The sequence below is a fragment of the Schistocerca nitens genome, chromosome 1 (genome assembly GCF_023898315.1).
Source record: "Schistocerca nitens isolate TAMUIC-IGC-003100 chromosome 1, iqSchNite1.1, whole genome shotgun sequence".
In the NCBI taxonomy this organism is placed as follows: Eukaryota; Metazoa; Arthropoda; class Insecta; order Orthoptera; family Acrididae; genus Schistocerca; species Schistocerca nitens.
Genome location: NC_064614.1, coordinates 297,741,703 through 297,765,770, shown reverse-complemented (window position 1 = coordinate 297,765,770; position 24,068 = coordinate 297,741,703). Strand labels below are relative to the sequence as shown.

The 24,068-nt window shown below is 46.0% G+C and overlaps 1 protein-coding gene across 1 annotated transcript in view; it reads right to left on the bottom strand.

Annotated features, from left to right (window-relative positions):
• Positions 1–24,068, bottom strand: part of LOC126235517 (transcription factor collier) — a 600,438-nt gene that overhangs the window by 367,032 nt on the left and 209,338 nt on the right. Inside the window, exons 5-6 of the mRNA XM_049944238.1 lie at positions 23,581–23,654; positions 20,643–20,711 (exon numbers count right to left, since the gene is read on the bottom strand). Coding sequence (XP_049800195.1) covers positions 20,643–20,711; positions 23,581–23,648 — 137 coding nt within the window. The 5' untranslated portion in view covers positions 23,649–23,654. The remainder of the gene's footprint in view (positions 1–20,642; positions 20,712–23,580; positions 23,655–24,068) is intronic.

Here is a 24,068-nt window from a genome sequence, read left to right as displayed (position 1 = left end):
CTCTGCGCTCATCGGCCTAATGGCGGAGGCCGTCATTTAGCATTTCAATTGGGGCGACCAGCAGCTCCGCCTGCCGCCCTAATGTATGTCCCCGCGACACGGCAGCCGCCGCACGCACCGCGCTCCCTGCGAAGGAGGGGCGGAGCTTTCTGAGCAGCGGCAAGTGGTCCCATCTCCCAGGTGAGGTTCTCAGTCACAACTTGCATTTACGACAGGTATCGTACGTCAACTCACCGGACAAAATGTTACCGTCTTAGAAGAACACACCGTTACTGGTTTACTGGTATCCAACTGACATCAGGAAGTCATACGACCCTGGACCGTCGACGGAAGTCGTGGGACTGGAGTAGTGCGTGTGTGCCAGTCGGTTTTGTGGCACTAGCGCAGTAAAATGGGTCGACATGAGGATTTGGCAGAATGCATCCGTGACAGTTGTTAGCTCTGTTAGCATCGACGCAGACTCTCCAACATGTCTATAAGGAATGTTACAGCGATAAGAATAGAAGATGAAGTAATGAATTGTGCCAAGACCAGGACTTGAACCCAGATGTCCGGCTTACTACGAAGGTGTGCTACCCACTGATCCACATCGTGGGTAAGATAGCTCCATCGGATACACTAGTCCAATTCCCTCCCTAACGAAAACTTCAGTTCACGCCTTCAGCCCATTTTCCCCTTTTTTGATCGTCAGTATTGCCGAGGCTCTCCGATACTGGAATAGAAGGGAAAACCGATAGAGGTATTCAAAGTACCCTCCGCCACACACAGTCAGGTGGCTTGCGGAGTATTGATGTAGATGTAGATGCAGATATTGGAGCAGCACAGGTTTGTATGTAATGGAGAAATCCTGCATGTACCTCAGGCGTAGGTGGTCTATTGATATGATGGAATTACATTTTCCTGGAAAACAAAATCGGCTAAAGGCGTTAAATGAAGTTTGTGTTAGGGAGGGCATTGGACTAGAATAGTTCGTGCAGTTGCGTTAGCCACAATGCCACGGTGGTACAGTGGTTAGCCCGTCTGCCTACTAAGTTGGAGACCTTCAGCTCCTATCTTCACCGACGATAAAGTTGAGACTCAAATGTTTCCAGAAAAATGTAATTCGGTATGGCCGAGCGATTCTAGGCGCTTCAGTCTGGGACCGCGCTACCGCTACGGTCGCAGGTTCGAATCCTGCCTCGGGCATGGATGTTTGTGTTGTCCTTAGATTATTTAGGTTTAAGTACTTATAAGTTCTAGGGGACTGATGACCTCAGATGTTGAGTCCCATAGTGCTAAGAGCCATTTGAACCGTTTGAAAATGTAATTCTATCAGATCAACAGAATGCTTTACCACTCGTACACAGGTAACGCGGCGTAAGAACAATGGCCGTTAAAAGATCCTAATCGACAAGGACTCCGGCCGATTGTCACGATTTGTCGTTGACAGTCGGTTTCAAACCCGACAGCAGTTAATGTAAGTGAACGCACCTCCAACTCAGTTTTAAGTCGAGTACTTCGGAAAAGACAATTGCTCACATCTGCATGTAAAGTTGGACGTCTTCAGTGAGCCAAAAAACATAGCAACTGGGCAACAGGTGACTGCAGGCGTGTTGTTTAGTCCGACGAGTTGCTGCTTTTCGTCTTTTCAAGTGACACAAGCCCCCGAAAGCACCTACGGCCCAATGAAGCGGTTAACGTGCAGTGTGTGGAGAGTCTAGTTCAGACCAGAGGTGCTACTATGATATTCTGGTGGTGTTTTCCATACCGTGACTTGGGACCAATCACTCACGTTACTGTGAACATGACCCAAAAAGTTTATTTCAGCATTCTCGGAGACAAAATGTTGGCCTGTTGACTGTTCTACTTCTTCATGATGAGTATTCTCTGAACACTCCCGCCTTCGAAGGTTGTGTTCACAGAGCTTCAACCATACATACCGGACTTGAGGAAAACTCGAGCACCCTACAGCACGCTGATCGGTCCACTAAATTACCCAATCTCAGCCCCATCTAAAATGTCTGTGACTGCAGCATAACAAGCAAAACCCCGCAATTTGTTGCTCTACGGGGTCTAATCACCAATGAGTCGTTTCAACTGGATATGACCTCAGGAAACTTGCAGACTCTCCTCGCCGAATGGGGTCATTATCAAAGCTGGGAGCGTTATTAGACAGTATTAACGTGGCGCCTCCTTGCGGTGATTAATTTTGGTCTGGTGTATTCAAATAGCAAGTTAGTCAAAAAATGGTTCAAATGGCTCTGAGCACTATGGGACTCAACTGCTGTGGTTATCAGTCCCCTAGAACTTAGAACTACTTAAACCTAACTAACCTAAGGACATCACACACATCCATGCCCGAGGCAGGATTCGAACCTGCGACCGTAGCAGTCCCGCGGTTCCGGACTGAGTGCCTAGAACCGCGAGACCACCGCGGCTGGCGCAAGTTAGTCATTGACTTTAGTACACACTAGTCCGTTTCAGACAAACGGCGGTAGCAAGAATTTCCGTAAAATTTTGAGTGTTAATCACTTCCAGCAGGCATGGAACGATTGAAATCTTTCTGTGAAACTCAGGTAAAATTTCATTGGCTTATCAGTGGTAAACTCGAACTACGCCAAATAAAAACATAAATGAAACAAGTTTTCCCCACGATCACTCTTCACTGTGAACTGTGTCTATCAGTCAGAGAGACTTATCACTCACAATTTATACCAAAGCACATATAATTATAGTATAAGGTTGGGGTTTAAGAAGACGTGAAATAACATATAAAAGAATGTCTAATTACTGACCAGGTGAGGAGCGCTTCTGGTGATAAACGACGTGAACACCACTAAAAATGTCTCGGTCCGTAGTCAACCTAATATTTGTTTGCGGTTACTGATACCGGCAACGTAACAGTATCAAAGGAGCTGCAAGTGTAGCCAAATATGATATAGCATAAGTAAATACCACAACACATGGTATGAGGACATAAGGAGCCGAAGTCCACTCGCGCATACGAAACGCACTTTGGATATCTATCAATTTTCCGTACTGCAAGAAACAACTCGGTCGAACACGAAGGCTGGCCGCGGTGGCCGAGCGGTTTTAGGCGCTCCACTCCGAAAACCGCGCTGCTGCTACGGTCGCAGATTCTAATCCTGCCTCGGGCATGGATCTGTGTGATGTCCTTAGGTTTAAGTAGTTCTAAGTCCAGGGGACTGATGACCTCAGATGTTAAGTCCCATAGCGCTCAGCGCCATTTGAACTATAACGAGGATAGACAACACTTGCTTTCTCTGATCAGGAAAGCTCAGACACTGCCAGATAAAAGAGATCTATTAAGACCTAAGAAAAGATGGGCAAACAGTTCACAAGGCTTACGACCTAATCCACAAAGTGAAGACGCAGATAATGTCAATCTGCAGATCATGAGGCCCACGAAAGCGCTAGAGGAAGATGAATTGCTATGTCCTATAAAATTTTAAAGTAGAGGATCATTGTTGTCACGCATATGCGAAATGTGCATACATGTCCAGAATTATCCCTGTATAGCCTACAGTGAAAAGTATTAGAACGTTCGACAGCTGGGAATCACAGTCACTTCAGAAATGAGTAATGACAACTACGGTACTTAACAACGGGCAGAAACATAATAACGATTGACATGGTTTTGTCAATGATAGAGAGACATTAAACATCCTCTTCCTCCCTTTCTTTTTATCTCTCTCTCTTTCTCTTTTACACACACACACACACACACACACACACACACACATACACAAAAAACAGAATACGCAGTACGCAGTCACGTAGTAAGTCGTTGATATCGTGTAGGGCTTCTGCTTTCCAACGAATGCTGCAGTGTAAAGCGATATCTACAGACGAATGCTAGAAATATTAATCTGTTCTGTATCAATAATTGCCAAAGTGGTCCCTGTATTTTGTGATGAGAATTGCAGGCTGCTTTCACAATGGCCTTACGCTCCCGCAATCCGTGAAGGCTATGAGAATTTTCCTGTTGAATACTGAGAAACTGATTATCAGAGCATTCTGTCTCTAAAAGGATGGTTGATTTGTCTTAAGTATGATCAGATTGGTTGAATGTTACCATTTATTATATACCGAGCGAGGTGGCGTAGTGGTTAGACACTGGACTCGCATTCGGGAGGACGACGGTTCAATCCCGCGTCCGGCCATCCTGATTTAGGTTTTTCGTGATTTCCCTAAATCACTCCAGGCAAATACCGGGATGGTTCCTTTGAAAGGGCACGGCCGACTTCCTTCGCCGTCCTTCCATAATCCGATGAGACCGATGATGGTTCAATGGCTCTGAGCACTATGGGACTTAACTTCTAAGGTCATCAGTCCACTAGAACTTAGAACTACTTAAACCTAACTAACCTAAGGACATCACACACATCCACGCGCGAAGCAGGATTCGGTAACTCTCTCACGCGCGCGCGCGCCCGCGCTCCCTCTCCCTTCACCATTGCAGTCTACTTTGATTCCGTTGCTCAATAGCGTAAATATGGCTGTATGAGCCTGTAGATGAAACATAGAAAACGCAGCTAATCTAGAAGATGATCGATAAGATCCGTTTTAATTTTGGGATATACGTCGCATCCTGCCGCCGCTCTCAATAGCGGCCTTCTGTAACTCGGCTTTTTTGCCGCCATTGAAGGGACGCCGCGGGGACAGGAGACGGGGGCCATTGTTTCAGAGGCGGCAGTCGGCAGGCGGTCGCGCGGAGAATAGCCGCGGCGGCCGATCGGGCTAGTTAGGAAGGCGCGCGGTTAATTTGTGGGGCCCGGCGGACCACAAAGCGATTGACAGGCGCCTGTGACGCGCTGGCGCGGAAACACGCATCCGGCTAATAAGCCGCGAAAGGGGCCTCTCTGTTTACGGCGCCCCGCCGAGCCGCAGCCGCCCCATTGTCGGCCGCGGCAAGTCGGCGTCGCCGAGGCGCTCCACTGGGCCAACACCGCGCACGCCCCCACAACACCTACCGCCTGTTTTCAGAAGTAAGTTGAAACGTCCCCATAGAAAAATTAATGAATTACTATGCTGATAAACCTCTACGTTATTTGATTTTCAAACAGCTGAGCAGAACTGAACGTACTCAAACATTTCTCTCTTTACTTATTCTGATCAACACTAAACTGACACACAATTTTTTTAGCGCAACGCAATCTGACTTTCAATAATCCCTACAAAAGAATGGCCCTGACTAACAATAACCTATACCTTTCATGAATCACTTAACTCACAAAAATCTTCGTTACTCGAACTACTGCAATACAGCGAGCGCCAATACTGCCACCTAAATAGAAGATTCTAACAACTGATAGCCATAGTTAGCAAATGAAAAATTTAGATAGAGAACAAACAATGTATTTAACTCTGCCACCTCTCTCCCTACATCTACCACTGCTGGCGGCTCACCTCCAACTGCGCAACGCTACGCGCTGTTCACATCCAACTGCCCAACGCTACAATAGCGAATATTACAACAATGCCAACCAGCCACAGACTGCACACAGCACAGCCAGTGATTTTCATACAGAGCGCTACGTGGCGTTACCAATATAAAAACCTAAACAGCCTACTTACAAAGTCGCGTTTGCACAGGCGACGAAAACTCGTTTACGAAGCCCCACAGCCCCACTTGTTAGCTAAATAACTTTTAAGGCCTCCTCACACGTGTATATCGGCGAGAAATTTTGACGAGCAGCTTTGATGGTCCCAATAACACTCTCACTATTGTCAATACGACTCAGCGTGTGAGGTTGGGAATTGGAGGTTTCACAATATTCGTCACTCAAACGTCAACAGAGCTGTATAATTCAGCCACATGGCGTTAGTGTGCCCTGTTACGTTTTCACTGAATCTATGTGCATAGCATTCCTCATACTCAATTTCTCGATAAGTATTTTAACACAAAACATTTTATTGTGACTATACAGAGGTAGCCGGACGATGTGGCCGAGCGGTTCTAGGCGCTTCAGTCTGGAACCGCGCGACCGCTACGGTCGCAGGTTCGAATCCTGCCTCGGGCATGGATGTGTGTGATGTCCTTACGTTAGTTAGGTTTAGGTAGTTCTAAGTTCTAGGGGACTGATGACCTCAGATGCTAAGTCCCACAGTGCTCGGAGCCATTTGCCCAATTTATACAGTGGTAGTCGTTGTTTTTGTTACTTAGGGTGGTCAATCGAGGCTTCATTTTGGCACGGCTTTCTGTATTAATTTGAAAACGTATTATTTTTAGTAGTTTGTTGAATTACACAACAATGCAGAAAACAATTGTATTTCAAGAGTACATGAATAGATGCAATGACTAGCAACAAGAGCGCGAAATACAAGTCATCCTCACCAGTTTATCATAAAATGTAAAGAATATTTTGCGTTAATTACTGAGTACACCATTGCAGGACAGACATCCGTATTAACTGCTCGGGTTTTAATAACAATCTTGCAACTTTTGGATCTGTTACCATACTAATCTTCAAGAATTCAAAAGACCTGCCTGTCGCTCTTTCGTCTCCATGGGTACGATTTTAGACAGTAAGTTAACATGAAACTCGCTCCTTTTATCAGTCATCCCCAGAGTCATTTCCTCTGTTTCGTTGTTTCCTGTTGTTTATGAACTAGTCGCTGTCTTTTCGTTGTTCGACTTCTTAACCTTCTGAAATTGCCTTGCCGACTGACAATTTTAAGACTACTATTAGTAGTGCGAAGGTCGCTTCAATACATTGAAGGTTGGACGAACCTAGTGTTGTCAATAAATACTGGTTCTGTGCGGGCCTCTTTAGAAACAACGGGGGAGCCGCGAGAACCGTGGCGAGGCACCTTAAACCGCACGGACGGAAGTTGAACAAGACAGTTTATAGCGTACTGAAGCTAGAAAAGGTCGTGAGAATAATTTGGAAGTATCGGTAGCAACGGACAATGAAGTAAATAACGTGCAGAAAGTAACAGAAAGCCCTCACGGTAATGAAACGAAAGGATAAGAAGAAGTAATTAGCTGTGCAGTCATTAACAGTAGTGAATACTGTCTGCAGTTATCATGCGGCGTTAAGGTATGTTCTATACTGGCTATCAAGATTTGCATACCACATTGTAAGATGGGTTGCGTGACAGTTTGGATATAAATAGCCACATAACACACCAAATGAAAGTTTGGATACAAAACTGAGCAGGAGGGTAATTAATTGTATTTGCAACATCTGCGATCTCTAACCAGTACTGATGAAAGAAAATCTATACTTCCAGATATACCTTCAGGATAGTGCAAACAGCATTCCACATAAAAACTTAAAAGTTGAGCTTTTAAAAATGCAGCAAGCGTATTGCAGTGGCTGTAGGACTCTTTTCAGTTGGCACGTTGCTTGTTACTTAATGCGAGCTGCAGATCTCGCACAAACATATGTCTTGCGTATAATGGAAAAAAGTAGTTTTAGTCACTCGAAAGTGATCTAGGAACGTCATTTCGTTCCCTGCCAGTCACTTTTATTATCAATTTTGACGCCCAAAAAACATACCTATGAAGGGTCTATTTTCGTATCCATTATTGTGGTTTGGTTAAGGGGCGGGGGGCTAGAGTCTCGGTAGCGTTCTCGCTTCCCACGCCCGGGTTCCCGGGTTCGATTCCCGGCGGGGTCAGGGATTTTCTCTGCCTCGTGATGACTGGGTGTTGTGTGATGTCCTTAGGTTAGTTAGGTTTAAGCAGTTCAGTCTGCTTTCCGCAGCGCTGCGGCGAGGACGTCTTGTTTACGTCCCGTCCGCGCGGTCGCGAGTGCCCGTAGTTGTTTACTACTGCGTTGTCGCTAGTTTGGAGTCCATCACTACCGACGCAACATGGCACATTCATACAGACAAACCACCATCAAGATCAGTTTTCAAACCGATCATGCACGACCGCGAGCTTTCGAAGTGGAACGTTTTCTACGTCACGACGTTAAAATTGACCCGCGAGACATAATTGGTATCCATCTCTCTATCACGAGCAGTGTTGTCTACGTCAAGCTAGTAAGTGACGAGGTGTGCAACAGAATCGTGAGCGCACATGCGAACGATCTTAAATTCAAACATTCTGATGGCCATATTGGGGCGGTCTCTATCGATCACGCGGGGCTTGGCCTCCGTACGATACGCGTCTTCGAACTCCCTTTCGAAGTACCACCGGACGTCGTCACCGCGGCTTTCCAGCCCTACGGTAAAGTGATCAGCCATATGGCCGAAAAATGGACCACCTTTACAACGTACCCCGTTCTTAACGGGGACGACAGATTAAAATTGAACTGACCAAACATGTTCCGTCATATCTTGTTCAAATGGCTCTGAGCACTATGGGACTCAACTGCTGAGGTTATTAGTCCCCTAGAACTTAGAACTAGTTAAACCCAACTAACCTAAGGACATCACAAACATCCATGCCCGAGGCAGGATTCGAACCTGCGACCGTAGTGGTCTTGCGGTTCCAGACTGCAGCGCCTTTAACCGCACGGCCACTTCGGCCGGCTCATATCTTGTCATCGGCGGATGTAGGGCGATCATTATGTATGACGGTCAGCCACGCACTTGCTCTGGTTGTGGCCAAGTAGGGCACATCCGGTCGGATTGTCTCCGACGACGGCTTACGCAAATCCCGACAGGTGAATCTATGACTCCTTCTACGGTGACGACCCTTCCTCTCAATTACGCCGAAGTTACACGGGCAGCACCCTTTTCCGATGCTGACGACATTAGTCCGATAGCCGCCCCCGATGGAGAGACCAAAATGGCTTCTGCAGTACAGGATCCGGCCTCTACATCGGCGCCCCCACCTGAAGATAATCACCGACCGACCTTGCAAGAAGGCGTGGATGCCAGGATGGACATTGACCCACGGGTTGTGCCGACAGCGGCTTTTCTTCCAGACACCGGAGCAGCTGACGAAATCCATCCACATTCAGATACTGAAACACACGTCCGTAAACAGCGTTCTCCGCGAAAACACAAGAGACGGCGGCGTGCTCCATCGGATGAGTGTTTGCAGCGATCGTCTGACATGGACTGTGGAAATTCCGACGACGGTACCGGTGGTACAGAGGCCGCTGTAACTTCAAACTCAACAGATCGCCGTGGTGACAGCTTCAGCCCCTCAGACCCCACAGCACAGCAGGATCACAAGCAGACAACCGCTGCCGATTCCCAGCCAGCAGAGCCGATGGAGTCAGCGCCGAGTGCCGCAGCAGCCACTAACAGCCACCAACAGCCGATGGTGTTTCATGGCGACTGGGCGGACGACTGTGAGGAACACTCCTTGCCCATCGTGTCGGACGACACGGGGGGAAATTTACCCCACCAGTGTTGATCCTTTCCCGCCGTCAGTTACAGTGACGAGACAGCCTTACCAGGGTATTGATGGCCAACACGGATGCTGTGGATAGACCTCAAACTTATCGCGTTGCAACTATAAACATCAACACTATACGGACGCGCGCTAAGTTATCCTTGCTTCAGGATATGTTGAACTCTGCTTCCATCGACATAGCCCTTCTCCAGGAAGTGTACGTCGACGACTTCCCAGGCATGTACGGTTACGATGCTTGCGTCTCTCCAGCTTCCCCAACAGGCAGCGGTGTCGCTGTACTTCTTCGGGAAGGGATAGTGGCGGACGATATCCTGTTTCTGCCTGGGGCAAGAGGAATGGCACTCACAGTACTGGGTGTCCGCCTTATCAATATCTACGCACCTTCCGGGACGGACAAACGTCGCGAACGTTCCCGATTCTTTGCGGAAGACGTCGCCCCGCTCTTCCAAGGCCGCCACGACCATCTGGTGTTTGGAGGTGACTACAATTGCGTACTGGCGCCCAGAGATCAACTCCCACGACATAATCCGTGCCCGGAACTCGGGACGCTAATTCGAGACCTGCAGATGGTGGACACTTGGGAACATCTTCACGGCCACCGACCGGGATTCACGCACTTCACAAGTCACTCTTCCAGTCGTATCGATCGGATTTATGTCTCACGCTCTCTCGCCGCTGGAACACAGGATGCGGAACTGTGGCCTGTAGCATTCTCGGACCACTCAGCTTACATTTGTGCCGTCACCCTGCGGCGGCAACAAGTGTGGAGAAGCCACAGCCCGTGGAAATTAAACATCGCTCACCTGTCGTACCCGGATTGCCGCCAAGCCGTTGAGGATACGTGGCATTCGTGTGAAAATCGCCTCCGTGCATATCCCACAACGTTCCGCTGGACTGCGCCAAACCGGCACTGAGGCGAACGTTGATAACCTACGGTCGTGACCACGCTACTTGGCGAAGATATACACTCGACTTTTACTTCCGGGTCCTGCGCGACTGCGATGCTATGGCGCCGTCTCCGGAACGACAAACGGCGGTCCACCGTGCTAAGGCTCAGATCCTCGCTCATGTACGACGCCACCTAGAGGGGGTAGTCATCCGCTCGAGGACGCAGGATCGGATACCGGGCGAACGCCCGTCAATGTTCCACGTCCTTCGTGAACGTAAACGACGCCAACGAGCGCTGATACGCTTCATCGACACGGAGGACGGTCATCGCCTCACCACGCAACAAGACATAAACACAGCGTTCTACATTCATTATTCCCAACTCTATTCCGCTCAGACCCCTGATCAGACAGCACTGGAGGACGTCTCTCAGACGATTTACGGCACCGTCACCCCGGCAATGGAAGCGGTCTTGATGGAAGAATTTACAGAAGAAGAAGTGATCGACGCCATTAGAAAAGGAGCTGTCAACAAGTCTCCGGGTCCTGATGGCCTCCCCTTGGAATTTTACCGGACTTTTCAATATTTATTAGCCTCCCGATGGACGGACATCTGTCGCGAACTCCTATCCCCGGACGTGCCGCTCCCTGCGGCCCTTGTGGAAGGGATGATTATTCCTATTCACAAACCGTCCGGTGGCTCACGACAGCAGGACTACCGCCCGTTGACGCTATTGAACTGCGACTTTAAGATCTTTTCTCGACTGTTGGCGGCGCGGATACGCCAGACCCTACGAAATGTTATCTCACCCGATCAAACGTCATTAGGAGGCGACAATAATATTCAAACAGCACTCAGTGAATATCGTGACTTGATCTCACTGGCGAGGGCATGTCGTCTGAAGGGTGCACTGGCGACAATCGATTTTAGTCAAGCTTTCGACCGAGTGGACCACAACTATTTGGAAGCGGTCCTCCAACATATGCGGTACCCACAGCCATTCGTCACTGTCGTCATGCGACTACTCCGTGGAGCGACGTCCAAGGTGATCGTCAACGGCCGACCTTCGCGGCCCCTCACCATTTCTCGATCGATACGCCAAGGCTGCCCTCCGTCCACTTTACTTTACGCTGTGGCCATGGAACCTCTCCTCTGCGGCCTGCGCCAACGACTAACGGGTATGACGTTACGAGGCCACACTTTCCGATGTAAAGCGTACGCTGACGACCTGGTGATTGTCATCCGCAACGGTGACGACACCGCTAGCGCACTAAATTGGATAACGAAGTATGGCATGGCCACTGGTAGTCGTATCAACGTCGCAAAATCGGTGGCGATGAACATCGGGGTCGGATTGTCTGAGAACAGTGTCACCCCCTTACAGCTCAGAGATAGTTTGAAATGTCTCGGCATTGACTTTACAGACGATATACGACGGACCGCTGCTCACAACTTTCGACGGCTTTTACGGAATGTTCGGACTGGCATTGCCAACAACCGCCTACGAGCCCTGGACATCGTCCAACGGACCCAGTATGTTAACACACATTTAGCGTCACGCATTCCGCACATCGCCCAGATATTACCTATACCGGTGATGTTAGCTCGCCGTATACTTGCGGCTTTTGGGTCCTTCGTGAGTTCAGGAATGCTTTTCAAGATAAAATATGAGACTCTCACCCTTCCCCCGGATCGGGGAGGGCTTGGCCTTTATCACGTTTATGACAGAGCGGTCGCCCTATTTGTGAGCACATTAGTCAAACTATGGCACCGCCGTCCGGACAGTCTGACCAGTTTGTTAATAGAAGAACTAGCACCGCCCTCCCTGTTGCCGCCTGTGCCGATACACCACGTCCCCTCCTCGCTCTTCTACATCGGTGTCTTTTACCTCGAACTCAGTTACGTTCGACTTGCCTTACCAGCGACTCAACTGGCGACGGCAAAGGCAGTTTATAGGGTCCTGCAACGTGGACGACCCGATAACGTCGTGGAGAGGAAGCACCCGAACGTCAACTGGCGAGTAGTGTGGAGGACAATTCACCACGTAACACTGGACACTGACGTCACGGCGATGTGGTATATCACTGTCAATGGTAAGCAGGTGACCAGATCAAGGCTACATGCGATCCACATGGTAGACTCACCCACGTGCACGAGCTGTGGAGTTCAAGACGACGATGAACACCGTCTTAGCTGTGGCGAGTCTACGGCAGTGTGGCACTTAGTGAGGCAAATGTCAGCATACTTCCTTCGGGTAACGCCGAATCATATCGACCCCAAGACTATCTTACTCCCGGATGAAACGTATTACCCACGCACTAAAACTAATGCAATGACGTGGCTTCGTGGACATGCAGTGCATTATTTGTTTCAAGACGGCGCTAAGGACACTCTAGACTTTTGGAACTATTTGCAGGAACGACATTGCAAGATCCTCCGTAACCCTAAGTATCGACAATATTTTTCCAATTTTTTGTGGAGTGCGTTCCACGACCCTCCACGTAGCTGGAACATCACGGGTAAGAGAAGCTAAAATTACAATACGATGATAGAACACTACACGGTACAACGTGGGATCTACTTTCATCATTACGAGAAGTCATACCTGGATGATACGGTAGATGGAGAGTTTCGTTGTGAACCCTCACACTCTGTAGCAGTATTTGCCCCATTTCCTCTTTTTGTCCCCGGTGCGAAAAGGTCTTCGCAGTTTCAGTTTTCCCATCCGGTGCAAGATGTAGCACTGGTTAATGGTGGTATGGATTCCACCCTTCAGTTTTGTTTCATAGTTTCCTTCGCCCCGCACTTTGCTCTCTTTCTTTATGCCTTTTTCTACAACTGTTAGCGTGGTTTTCGTTCTGTGCGTCCCCAACTCGACGCAAAGCGTGCGCTTACTAGTTTTCAGTTCCTTACTGTTAAAAAAAATTAAAAAAAAGTAGTTCTAAGTTCTAGGGGACTGATGGCCATAGATGTTAAGTCCCATAGTGCTCAGAGCCATTTTTTTGGCTAGAGTCTCTTTCTCTTTCTTAATGTTTCTGTTAGCTCTTGAGAAAAATCTACAGAACTACTTTACACCACACGAATCGATTCCCTTCCGTTTCCTGGGCAGACGATGCTTAATCTGTTCCTGCCTTGTTTTCAAGTGAGTGTGTTATCGCTAATTTACACGGAACGTGTGTATCGCCGGCACTTTAATGAAATTAAAATTTCTTGACAGTTGCCACCAGCATGTCTCTACGGATGGAGAGACAGGACACAGGTTTGAGAAGAGACTTGTTCGTTCTCCGTGTTTCGGCACTTACAGCTAGATGACACTATGCAGTTCACGATGATAGCAAGAACCTCAAGGTCACCACTGGTCGGCGAGAGCCGGGGTGAGGCGGAAGGAGGTGAGACACCAGTCCTTGCATCGTCTGTTCTCACGGTGGTGACTGCAGTTCAAATACTGTACCAGCTCAGCCTCCAAAATAGTGTCTATTGATTGTTTTCCACAGATTTTATATGACATTATGGAACACGTGAAACTGCTGTAGAATTTCTTTTTCATATAAAACACGAACTCTACAGCTGGTTCATGTGTTACATAATGTCATTTCTACATCCAATTGCACTTCATTAGAAGCGAAACACTATGTCGACTCGACAAAGGATTTACGAAGGATTCAGCCACGAATCAGTCAAGTAAGTATCGCAACATTCGTCCGAAACGACTAAGGGAAACGACAAAAAACCTTGAGCAGGAAGACTGGTTAACCAGTATACGTGTTGAAAGATATGTTTTCCGTCCAATATTAGCACGAAAGTGTAAAATAAATAAATAAAAAAAAAAGTAGTAGCAGCAAAGAGTCGATGTAATTTGTGGAAACTGTATGACAGCTTTGTACAATATCAGTTCATTGTACAGTTCCGTAAACTCATTCTGAATTAGCAGTGTAACTCTGTGTAGAAAAAGCTTTTCAAATCCGAAATGACATCAAAAGAGAAGACCGCACAATTTTCGGCCCATATGCCAGAATGGTCGTGGTATCAAACACACGGTACTTACTAATTGTAGACTCTCGAATCACGTGGAGTATGTTCTGTATGTTTACAGTAACGGTAGGTCCCCAGCACATATTAAAGTAGCTGATTGTTCATCAGTTTATCAGTGAAAGAGAGAGAGAGAGAGAGAGAGAGAGAGAGATTGGCGTCGGATAACAGGTTCATACGTCTGAATGCAAGAAAGGTGACTTTCGTATTAACGAATATGTGTCAGACAAGTATAAAGAACCTGAATTGACATATAATGTATGAATGTGGGGCGTAGGATTGCAAAGAAATGGTGAGGTAGAATCTGTAGAACTCATAACACTTAATGTGGTTCTGTGACTCAAGGTAATATTGGAGGTGATTAGTGCAATTTGTTTTTATCTTAGTTATCCTTTTAGACTGAAGGGAAAGAAATCCCAAAACCAAGAAAAAATTAATGTAGAGTAGTGAAATTACGGGAATACATTTACGTAGGTAACATATATAAGTGATTAACGTTACAAAACCGTGGGTTAAAGTGAGAGTGAAAAATGCCATTGCAAATGTCAGATGCTGGTACATTAATAAGCGGTGTAGTCGCCAGAATGTGGAATGCAAGCACGTAAATGTGCATGTATTATCTCTTAGAGGTGCCAGATATCAGTGGTGGGATTCCTGTTGCACTTGGTCGGTTGCTACAGGGACGGTTAATGCTGATTGTGTATGACGCTGGAGGTGTCGTTCGATGATGTCCCGTACGTGCTGGATTTGAGACAGATCTGGTGATCGAGCAGGCCAAGGCAACTTGTCGACACTGTGTAGAGCATGTTGGGTTACAGCAGTGATATGTGGACGAGCGCTGTTCTGTTGGAAAATACTCCCTGCAGTGCTGTTCATGAATAGACGACCGCCGGCCGCGGTGGTCTAGCGGTTCTAGGCGCTCAGTCCGGAACCGCTCGACTGCTACGGTCGCAGGTTCGAATCCTGCCTCGGGCATGGATGTGGGTGATGTCCTTAGGTTAGTTAGGTTTAAGTAGTTCTAAGTTCTAGGGGACTGATGACCACAGCTGTTAAGTCCCATAGTTCTCAGAGCGAATAGACGACCAGCAGGTCGAAGTGCTAGACTGACGTACAAAATTGCAGTCAGGCTGCGTGGGATGACCACGCAAGGTGTAGGTCCAGTATGTCTAGGCTGCAGACAGGCTGGTTGTAGGCGGTGACCTGGCCTCCTAACCAACACGCGGTCATCACTGATACCGAGGCAGAAGCGGCTTTTGTCACAAAACACAACAGACCATCTCTTTGCCCTCCAATGAGCTCTCACTTGACACCTCTGAATTCGTAAAAGGAGGTGGTTTGGAGTCAGTTGAATGCACTCTTCAAGGCGTCTTTGAAGTAACCAATTTCCAACAGTTCGTTGCATTACTGTGGTGCAAACTGCTGCTCGAATTGTTGCTGCAGACGCAGCATGATGCCCCACAGCCATACACCGAACACGACGCCTTCCCTCTCGGTAGTGCCAAATAGCTGCCCGGAGCTCAGGCTTCTGACCGCAGCTTTCCATGACCACGTCTGCCACCAATCATGTACAATAGCTAGATACCTGCCAAGTCTTTCTGCAATATGGCGGAAGGAACATCCACCTTCCTGTAGCCTTTAATACACGACCTCGTTCAAACTCAGTGAGCTAGTCATCACAACGTCGTAAGGTTATTATTGAGTAACATAGACGCACTACGTCCATTCTCAACAGTAACTAACGCTCACGACGGTTATAGCGTGAATTTAAAGCAAAGATGATTTGCATCGTCATAGTGTCGTCTATTTTCAGATGCAGAAACAGCCTACCAACTTTTGTTTATCTCGCCCAACTCCTTCTTGCTAGTGGGATCTTTTTCCGTCAGTGTATAACAGGAGACTACCTTTTTGATTTAATATACATCAACTTTCTGACAGCAGTTTATCTAGACTTCTTTCAAGTTCTCACTTTTAGAATTTATTGTCGTTCTCTAACTATATTTAAATATTTTTCTCTTCACCTCTCTATTCTGGTAACTAAAACGACAGTTAGAACAAGCTGTGCATGTTTAAGTCAAATCTGCCAGCAGTTGGCGGTGGTGCTAGTACTAGGTGCCTAGCACTTTGCTTAATTTTTTTTGCGCGCATCAGAGCGAAAGCATCAACACGTGTGAGAGCACGGGGCGGCTACCCGCTGACGCAACGACAAATTGGCGAGCGGCTGCTGCCTCGGCGGGCCGCGTAATGCGTTTCCCGTGTCGGGCCGTCCTCTTCCGGAAAACATCCTGCCGCCGCCTCTGGCTCTGCCGCTGCGGGAATTCCCCGCGATCTCGCCGACCCTGTAAAAGCTCCCAACAAGCCGGCCCAGCTTGCCGCCCTCGTGTAAACTGACTCTCGCTCTGATCAAGCCTACGCCGTGGACGCTACCACGCCCTTTCTATCCCTCTCGTAGCGAACTCGCACATCTCCATATTCCACGCACACTTAGTGTGGCCGTCGTGAAGATTGTCTCAGAGCCGCTTTTTAAACTAGCGGCTACCTTGCCTCGATCGACTAGTCGCATCAAGTGAGTCTACAGCAGCGCCCCTCGTGTTTTATTTCTGTACTGAGTCTCGCCTTTCACGAGTGGTCGCTTTTGTTACGTCAGCATCAAAGATGAGTCTTTTTTCTTTTCTTATGAATCTTCCGTATTCGCTTGTAAATTACTATTCATTTACGTAGTACACAATTAATTTCGGCCTTATAATTATTCTCAATAGCAAATTAAAATGTCATAAAACGTCCGACATGCATAAATGACATATCATCGTCAAAATCACATATGTCTGGTCTTACCAGTCGTCGTATTACAGGATGTGTACTCGTATCCACATACTACTAGATATGACGATAACGGGCCCGTCAGCATAAAAGTAGCGGAGTATTGTGCTGTCAGTAGAGAAGCACTAACAGCGGAATGGATTCATGAGTAGTGCTTAGTGATGTTGAATGTGGACTAGTAACTGGATGTCACCTGAGTAGCAAATCCATCAGGGACATTCCAACCGCTCTAAAGCTGCCCAACTCGACTGTTGGTGATGTGACTGTGAGGCGGAAACGTGAAGGAAGAACCTTAGCTAAACCAACACCAGACACGCCTCATGTACTGACGAATACGGACCGTGGAGCGTTGCGGAGTGCGGTTGTGAAAAGACGCATGAGATACGCGGAAGGAATCATTCGTGAGTTCCACAGTGCTGCCAGCAGTCAAGCTAGCTCAGTGACGGTGCGTAGGGAGTTAAAAAGAATTGGGGGGGGGGGGGGGGCGATGGTCGAGCATCTCCCCATAAGCCACACACTTCTATAGTCTGTGCTAAGCGACGCTTGAGACGCTGTAAAGACGGACGCCACTGGGACCACGACACGTCCGCCGGGTGGATTCGTGCCGACGACCAGGCGCTCCTTCCCGCACGGCATATGAAATGGTAATTTATGTATTATTACTGTTTCCATAAACGTAATGCGCTACATATCACACCTACTAATCTTTGATCTGTTACCCGCCCGTCGTTGAATAAAAATGGCCTTCGCACGTGTTACCCAAGTGCTCATCTTTAATCTCGCAATTTTATTTCCGTTTAGCAATCAAATGGTTGAAATGGGTCTGAGCACTATGCGACTTAACTTCTGAGGTCATGAGTCGCCTAGAACTTAGAACTAATTAAACCTAACTAACCTAAAGACATCACACACATCCATGCCCGAGGCATGATTCGAACCTGCGACCGTAGCGGTCGCCCGGCTCCAGAGTTTAACAATCCTCTGATGTAACACATACTCGTTCGATTGACAGCCTACTGAAAATTCGTATACGTCATGAGCATGTAAATGTACAAGTCTTATTTTTCCATCATCACGAGCAAAGTTAGTGATAAAAGACTGCGGGGAGACAGGATGAGCCGTGACGAGTGGGGCGCTACGCGCAGTGATTAGATGGCCTGCATATTCTGAACTGTGAGGAAGCGGATAAAGCAGTGAGGTGTCCCGCGCCGGAAGCAGCAGTGAGGGAACCGTGAGGTGTCGCGCGCGCGCGGGCGCCCGCGCCTCCCCAGGGACGCCATTTTGTCTCCCCTCACTTATTCCCGAGGAGCGCCCCCCCCCCTCCCCGCCCTTCTTCTGAAATAGACGCGGCGCGGGCTCGCCCCGCGACTGTGCCTTGTTTACTTAGGCGGCGCACCCTCACTTATCCTCGCTATAACACAGGACTGAGGAACGCTAACACCTTTATTTCCACGCTGCTCCCGCTCTACTGGGATACATTCGGTGCTGGCGGTCGTAGCGAGGGAAATCGTGTTGTGCTTGCGGAAACGAACTAAAACGTTCCTTGAATTAGAAGGAAGGAAGACCGGGTATTAAGTCTCGTCGACATCGATGTCATTAGAGAATGAACACAAGCTCGGATCATGTCAAGGATGGTGAAGGAAATCGACCGTGCCATTTCAAAGGAGTCATCCCGGCATTCGAGTGAAGCGATTTAGGGAAATCACGGAAAATCTAAACATGGATGGCCGGACGCGGGTTTGAACCATCGTCCTCCTGAATTCTTGAGTTATAAAGAGTGAGAGGAGGACAAAGGTTCTCATCTCTGCAAAATTAGACCAAACTGCATATATATTCCAAATTTAATATATTAAACATCCGTTAAACTTTTATTCTTTAAATTAAATGTATGAAAACGAAATAAAAAAATGAGAACTGTCTGTCCAAGTACTGAGTAATTAGTGCCCTACGTATAACAAGACTCATTCGTTATCAGAATTGTGCACTCCAAAAAATGGTTCAAATGGCTCTGAACACTATGGGACTTAACATCTGAGGTCATCAGACCCCTAGACCTAGAACTACTTAAACCTAACTAATCTAAGGACATCACACACATCCATGCCCGAGGCAGGATTCGAACCTGCGACCGTAGCAGCAGCGCGGTTCCAGACTGAAGCGCCTAGAACCACTCGGCCACAACGGCCGTCCTGTGCACTCCAAAGACGGTGGTGACACCTTTCAGATTTCTTCCCATGTGGTTCATTAAAATCATGCAACAGTGTCGAATAATATTCAGCATTAACATGAAATACCTTTCCCGTAGTGTCAATATACAACAAGTAACGCATATCACAGTGAAACTTACGGAAAGAAAACGCTGTAGATACACAATCGGTAGATCAACTAATGTACTGACTGACTTACCTTCAATCAACGCGCTTTGTCCGTTTAGATGAACCGTTTGGTTCTGGTATGAACGACCTTGACTGATTGACATGACTCCTAAGGGCTCTTCATTTAAGTGAGATTGGGCTGTTTCGGCCGCAATCTGGCTCAATAATATTCTTCTGACTGTGTGCGTGGTGAGTGCAACGGAAATCAACGATTTGGCTCGTGTTGGAGGCAACCTTCCGCACGTGTGCCTCCGCAGGTCGTTGTGTAAGCCCACTAATGGGTCCCTTTTAGGTCATAAAAATTAAAATCTAATGCTTCAAACGGTAAACTATTAAACTACTTCCTGCTTGATACAGTTACAGTAGCCCAACCACAGTATCTAAATTTCGTTTTTTATTGTACATCAGAAATCGTTGCACAAAAATCGTTTGCTGGGAATTATTTTACAAAAGAAATTACTTGTGCAAAGCAAGAAGTAGTTTACGCCTAAAATTGGGGCAATGCATTTTTTCTTCAGGATAATCCTTGAAGGGAATATCATCGTTTTAAATTGTCACGATCGAATACAAGGACGTGTGTTATTTAGTTTTGGATTGTTAGAATTATTCTGTTACAATTTTAGGTTTAATGAGTTTTATGCTGTGTGTAAACGAGTGCATTAAATTTTTTTAAATAGGACTTTTAAATACAAGAAAATACACTTTTCTTCTTCTTTCACAAACCCTTTATGTTGGATTGTTTCCCGAAAATTTTTTTAGTGTTAAATCTAAGACTGTATTTTTTCGAACAGTCAATGCGTTTCTTTCTATGAACAATCGATTTACATTCGACACTGAGTAAGTTATTTCTCTCATGTTCCCTGGACGATGATCTAAGAATATACACCACAGATACTTTATTACCAATGGAGAATGTTAATGTTGATCTGTATCTGTAGACATATCAACGAATATGCCATACAAGTATTCCGAAGCATTATCGATAGAGCGCATTGAGTATCCTCGGTCAAATCAAAAGTGAAATCAGCAAGAACGCATCTGTGGAAGTTATACAAATGCACATTTAAATGGCTAAACCAGCTTCATTGTGGACAAATTTGAATACAGTACTGTAGGAATTAGTGTAGTGTTTTTTTTTTATTTTAAGGTCCCAGACACTGAGCAACAAAATACTACTTTGAAGCAGTCGCTATGGTAATCTGCAACGGTCCTACCTGTCGATGATGACGGGGTCAGAGGGCGTTTCGTTGCGGTTGCCGCAGCTCTTCTTATCGCAGCACCGGCTGAAACAGTCCAACAGCAGCGATTACAGTGCCGCCACATACGTCATGCAACTCACACTTTATCTGTAACGGAACAGAAACAAGTTACTGCATGCATTTGTGTGTCAAGACGAATTTTCAGACCAATCGTAACTAAGACGCAGCTTCAGAAACATAACATATGTGCAGGTCGTTACGGGTAGTAAGTGCGTTTGGAGTTGAAAGATTAGAAGAAATGCGTTTGGAACCAATAAGAAGAGTATTTACTCTTCTGTTATCACTGCTTCTAAGCAAATAGTAAGCCCAAATTTTGTGATACATAGTGATTGGCTGAGTCCTAATCACTTCTCAGATACTACGTATAAAGTAAATTTAATGTATACTCACAACGAATTACTCGAGCTTATTTGTTTGTGGATGGACGAATAAGCATTAGGAAAGCTCTGTTATCGACAAGCTACGTGTTCTGCGTAGACAGAATGAAGTTCTAATTCTCCAGCAGTCCGCAGTATATCTTATTGTACGAAAATACCAGAGGTACTTTCTTCCACTTTGCATATACATAAAAACTCATAAAGTAATTACATTAATTTTTTATTTGTAACGTACTTTTGCTTTTAATTTACAATTACGTGTTAAATATGAACAATGGCGTTATGCTGTTACGCGTGATATGAATTGCTTACGACGCATTATGAGCTGTAAGTTACGCACTACGTACATAACGATTTTCTTTTAGTATTTCTGCACATCAGTTCTGGTACTGCTGAGTCATTTTTAGAGACGAAAACATGGAGATCCATTTTAACCACTCATTACGATAATGGATAGTATACTATTAAGAGTTTTAAGGCCATTAGCACCAAAGTCTACTGTGAGTAAGATAGTAGGACGAAGACACACGGTATAAGAAAAATTTATCAAAGAAATGAAGTCATTCCGTTCTCTTGGGAATGGGAAAAACTAATGTGTTTTCAGGAAAGCATTGACAAGAGAAAAAAATTCTGGGAAATAGCTCATATAATAGAAACTGACGTCAATAGTGGCACAAAAGCTACGAATGGATTACTCGCTAGCCTGAATTGAGAAATTTAAGAGTTTCAGGGTGCACTTCTAGTCAAAATGAACCGAAAACTCGGGCTGTACGTGCATACATCCCACTTTAATTGAATGCAAATTCATAACGATGCTTTCAAGAGGTGACTTTGAAATGCAATCAAGAGATATTGAAATCCGGAGTAGCGCAGAGAGAGAAAGAGGTGTGGGTAGAAAGAGAGAGAGGGAGAGAGGGAGGGAGGGAGAGAGAGAGAGAGAAAATAAAGGTGAAAGAGGGGCAGAAAGCAAGTCTTTTACGCAATTATCTCGTTTCGGCATCTGACGTAAGACTCGTAGCCGTATGCTAAGGGAATTGAGTTATTTCGCCACGTACACTCTCCTCGTTAAGCCTTCCGAGTCCGGAAATGTGACAGTGCCCCTACAATTTCCTTCCATTTGTGTGATTTGTATTAGATTTTGCCATAGCACACTTCAGGCTGGACTTATATTTGTTCTTTTCTTCATAATTTGAGTACAGAACCTGAGTAAGATTTACCGCGTCAGACATGAATTTCTTCTGGGTATACTTTAGACCACAATTATAGGAGTCGAAGAACATGAAAAGAAGCATTTGTTGAGAAGAGAGTGAGGCATGGTTGTGGTCAATCCCCGATGTCATTCATATTGTATATTGAGCAAGCAGTAAAGGAAACCAAAGAAAAATTCAGGGAAGGAATTTAAGCTCAGGGAGAAGAAATAAATAATCTGAAGTTAGTAGGCGACACTGTAATTCTGTCAGAGAGCGAAGGACTTGGAAGAACAGTTGAGCGGAATCAACAATGTCTTGAAAAGAGGTTATAGGAGGAGTATCAACTAAAGTGAAACAAGGGTAACGGAATGTAATCGAATTATGTCACACAATGATGAGGGAATTAGTTTTGGAAACGAGACACTAGAAGTACTAGATGAGGTCAGCTATTTAGGCAGCAAAGTAACTGATGATGACAGAAGTAGAGGGGATATAAAATGTAGACTGGCTATAACAAGGAAAGCCCATCTGAAAAAGAGGAATTTGTTAGCATCGAAATAAATTTGAGTGTTAGGAAGTCTTTCGTGAAGGTATTTGCCTAGAGTGTAGCCGCATAGGGAGGTGGACGACAAGCAGTTCAGACAAGAAGAGAATAGAAGCTTTTCAAATGTGGTGCTACAGAAGAATGCTGAAGAATAGATCGTTAGATCTAATAAGGAAGTACTGAATCGACTTGGGGAGAAATGAAGTTTATGACGCAACTCGACGAAAAGATGGGATCGATTGTTAGGACACTTTCTGAAGCATCAAGAAATTGTCAATTTGGTACTGCAGGAAAGAGCGGGTGGTAAAAATTGTGGAAGGAGACCAAGATATGAATACAGTAAGCACGTTCAAATGGATGAAGGCCCCATTCGTTAATCGGAGGTGAAGATGCTTGCGCAGGATAGACTTGAGTGCAAGTACTCTTTAAACCAGTCCTTGGACTGAAGACTGCAACAATAAGAACAACATTTTGCAAACTGATTTCGAACGCTACTGCGGCTTATCTCTTTGTCACGTCAGATGCAGTGCTACAATTATAGTTTATTCTCTTGGTAGTTAACTTAAGGTCTGAAGAGGTTCTATGTTTCTTTGTTTTTTTGAGCTGCAACCAACGCCTTACAGCAATATCATCTCTTCAGTACAACGATTCTGTTAAGACAGTTTTCATTTCTGATTCCGCATTTATTTGAGTTGTTCGCAGATACTATGAATAGAGTTAACTTATTATATTAAGAACGAAGTATTTGTGCTAGAGATAGGGCACAGAGCAATCATACCAACCTGCACATGACTTCGTGCGTAAGCAGCACCCGGCACATCTCGGGGTTCTTGTCCTGTCCCTCGTACATAATGGCCTGGAACACAAAAATACATTGCTATCAATATGGTGTGTTCATCAGACGAGTGATCTGGACGAAACTGACACGTTGCAGTGACAAATGATTTGGGACTGCGTGCAATACAAATCTCTCTCTCTCTCTCTCTCTCTCTCTCTCTCTGAAACAAACACACACACACACACACACAACAGGCAATCGAGCGAGCAAAAATACTTACAGATGCAAGAGTGAATATGAATATGTAAGCATCTCTGTGACAAACAACGGATTTGTTTTAAGTGAATCTTCTAGCATTTTTCATCTGAATCGCACCGATTTTTGAGTCAGGGAAACATGCTATAGCCGGTAATATATCCTGTCCTTTCAATCGAAAACTCACAGTCCGTTTATTTGATGGAAACTGATATTTCGTTGATTTGCAAGACGTTA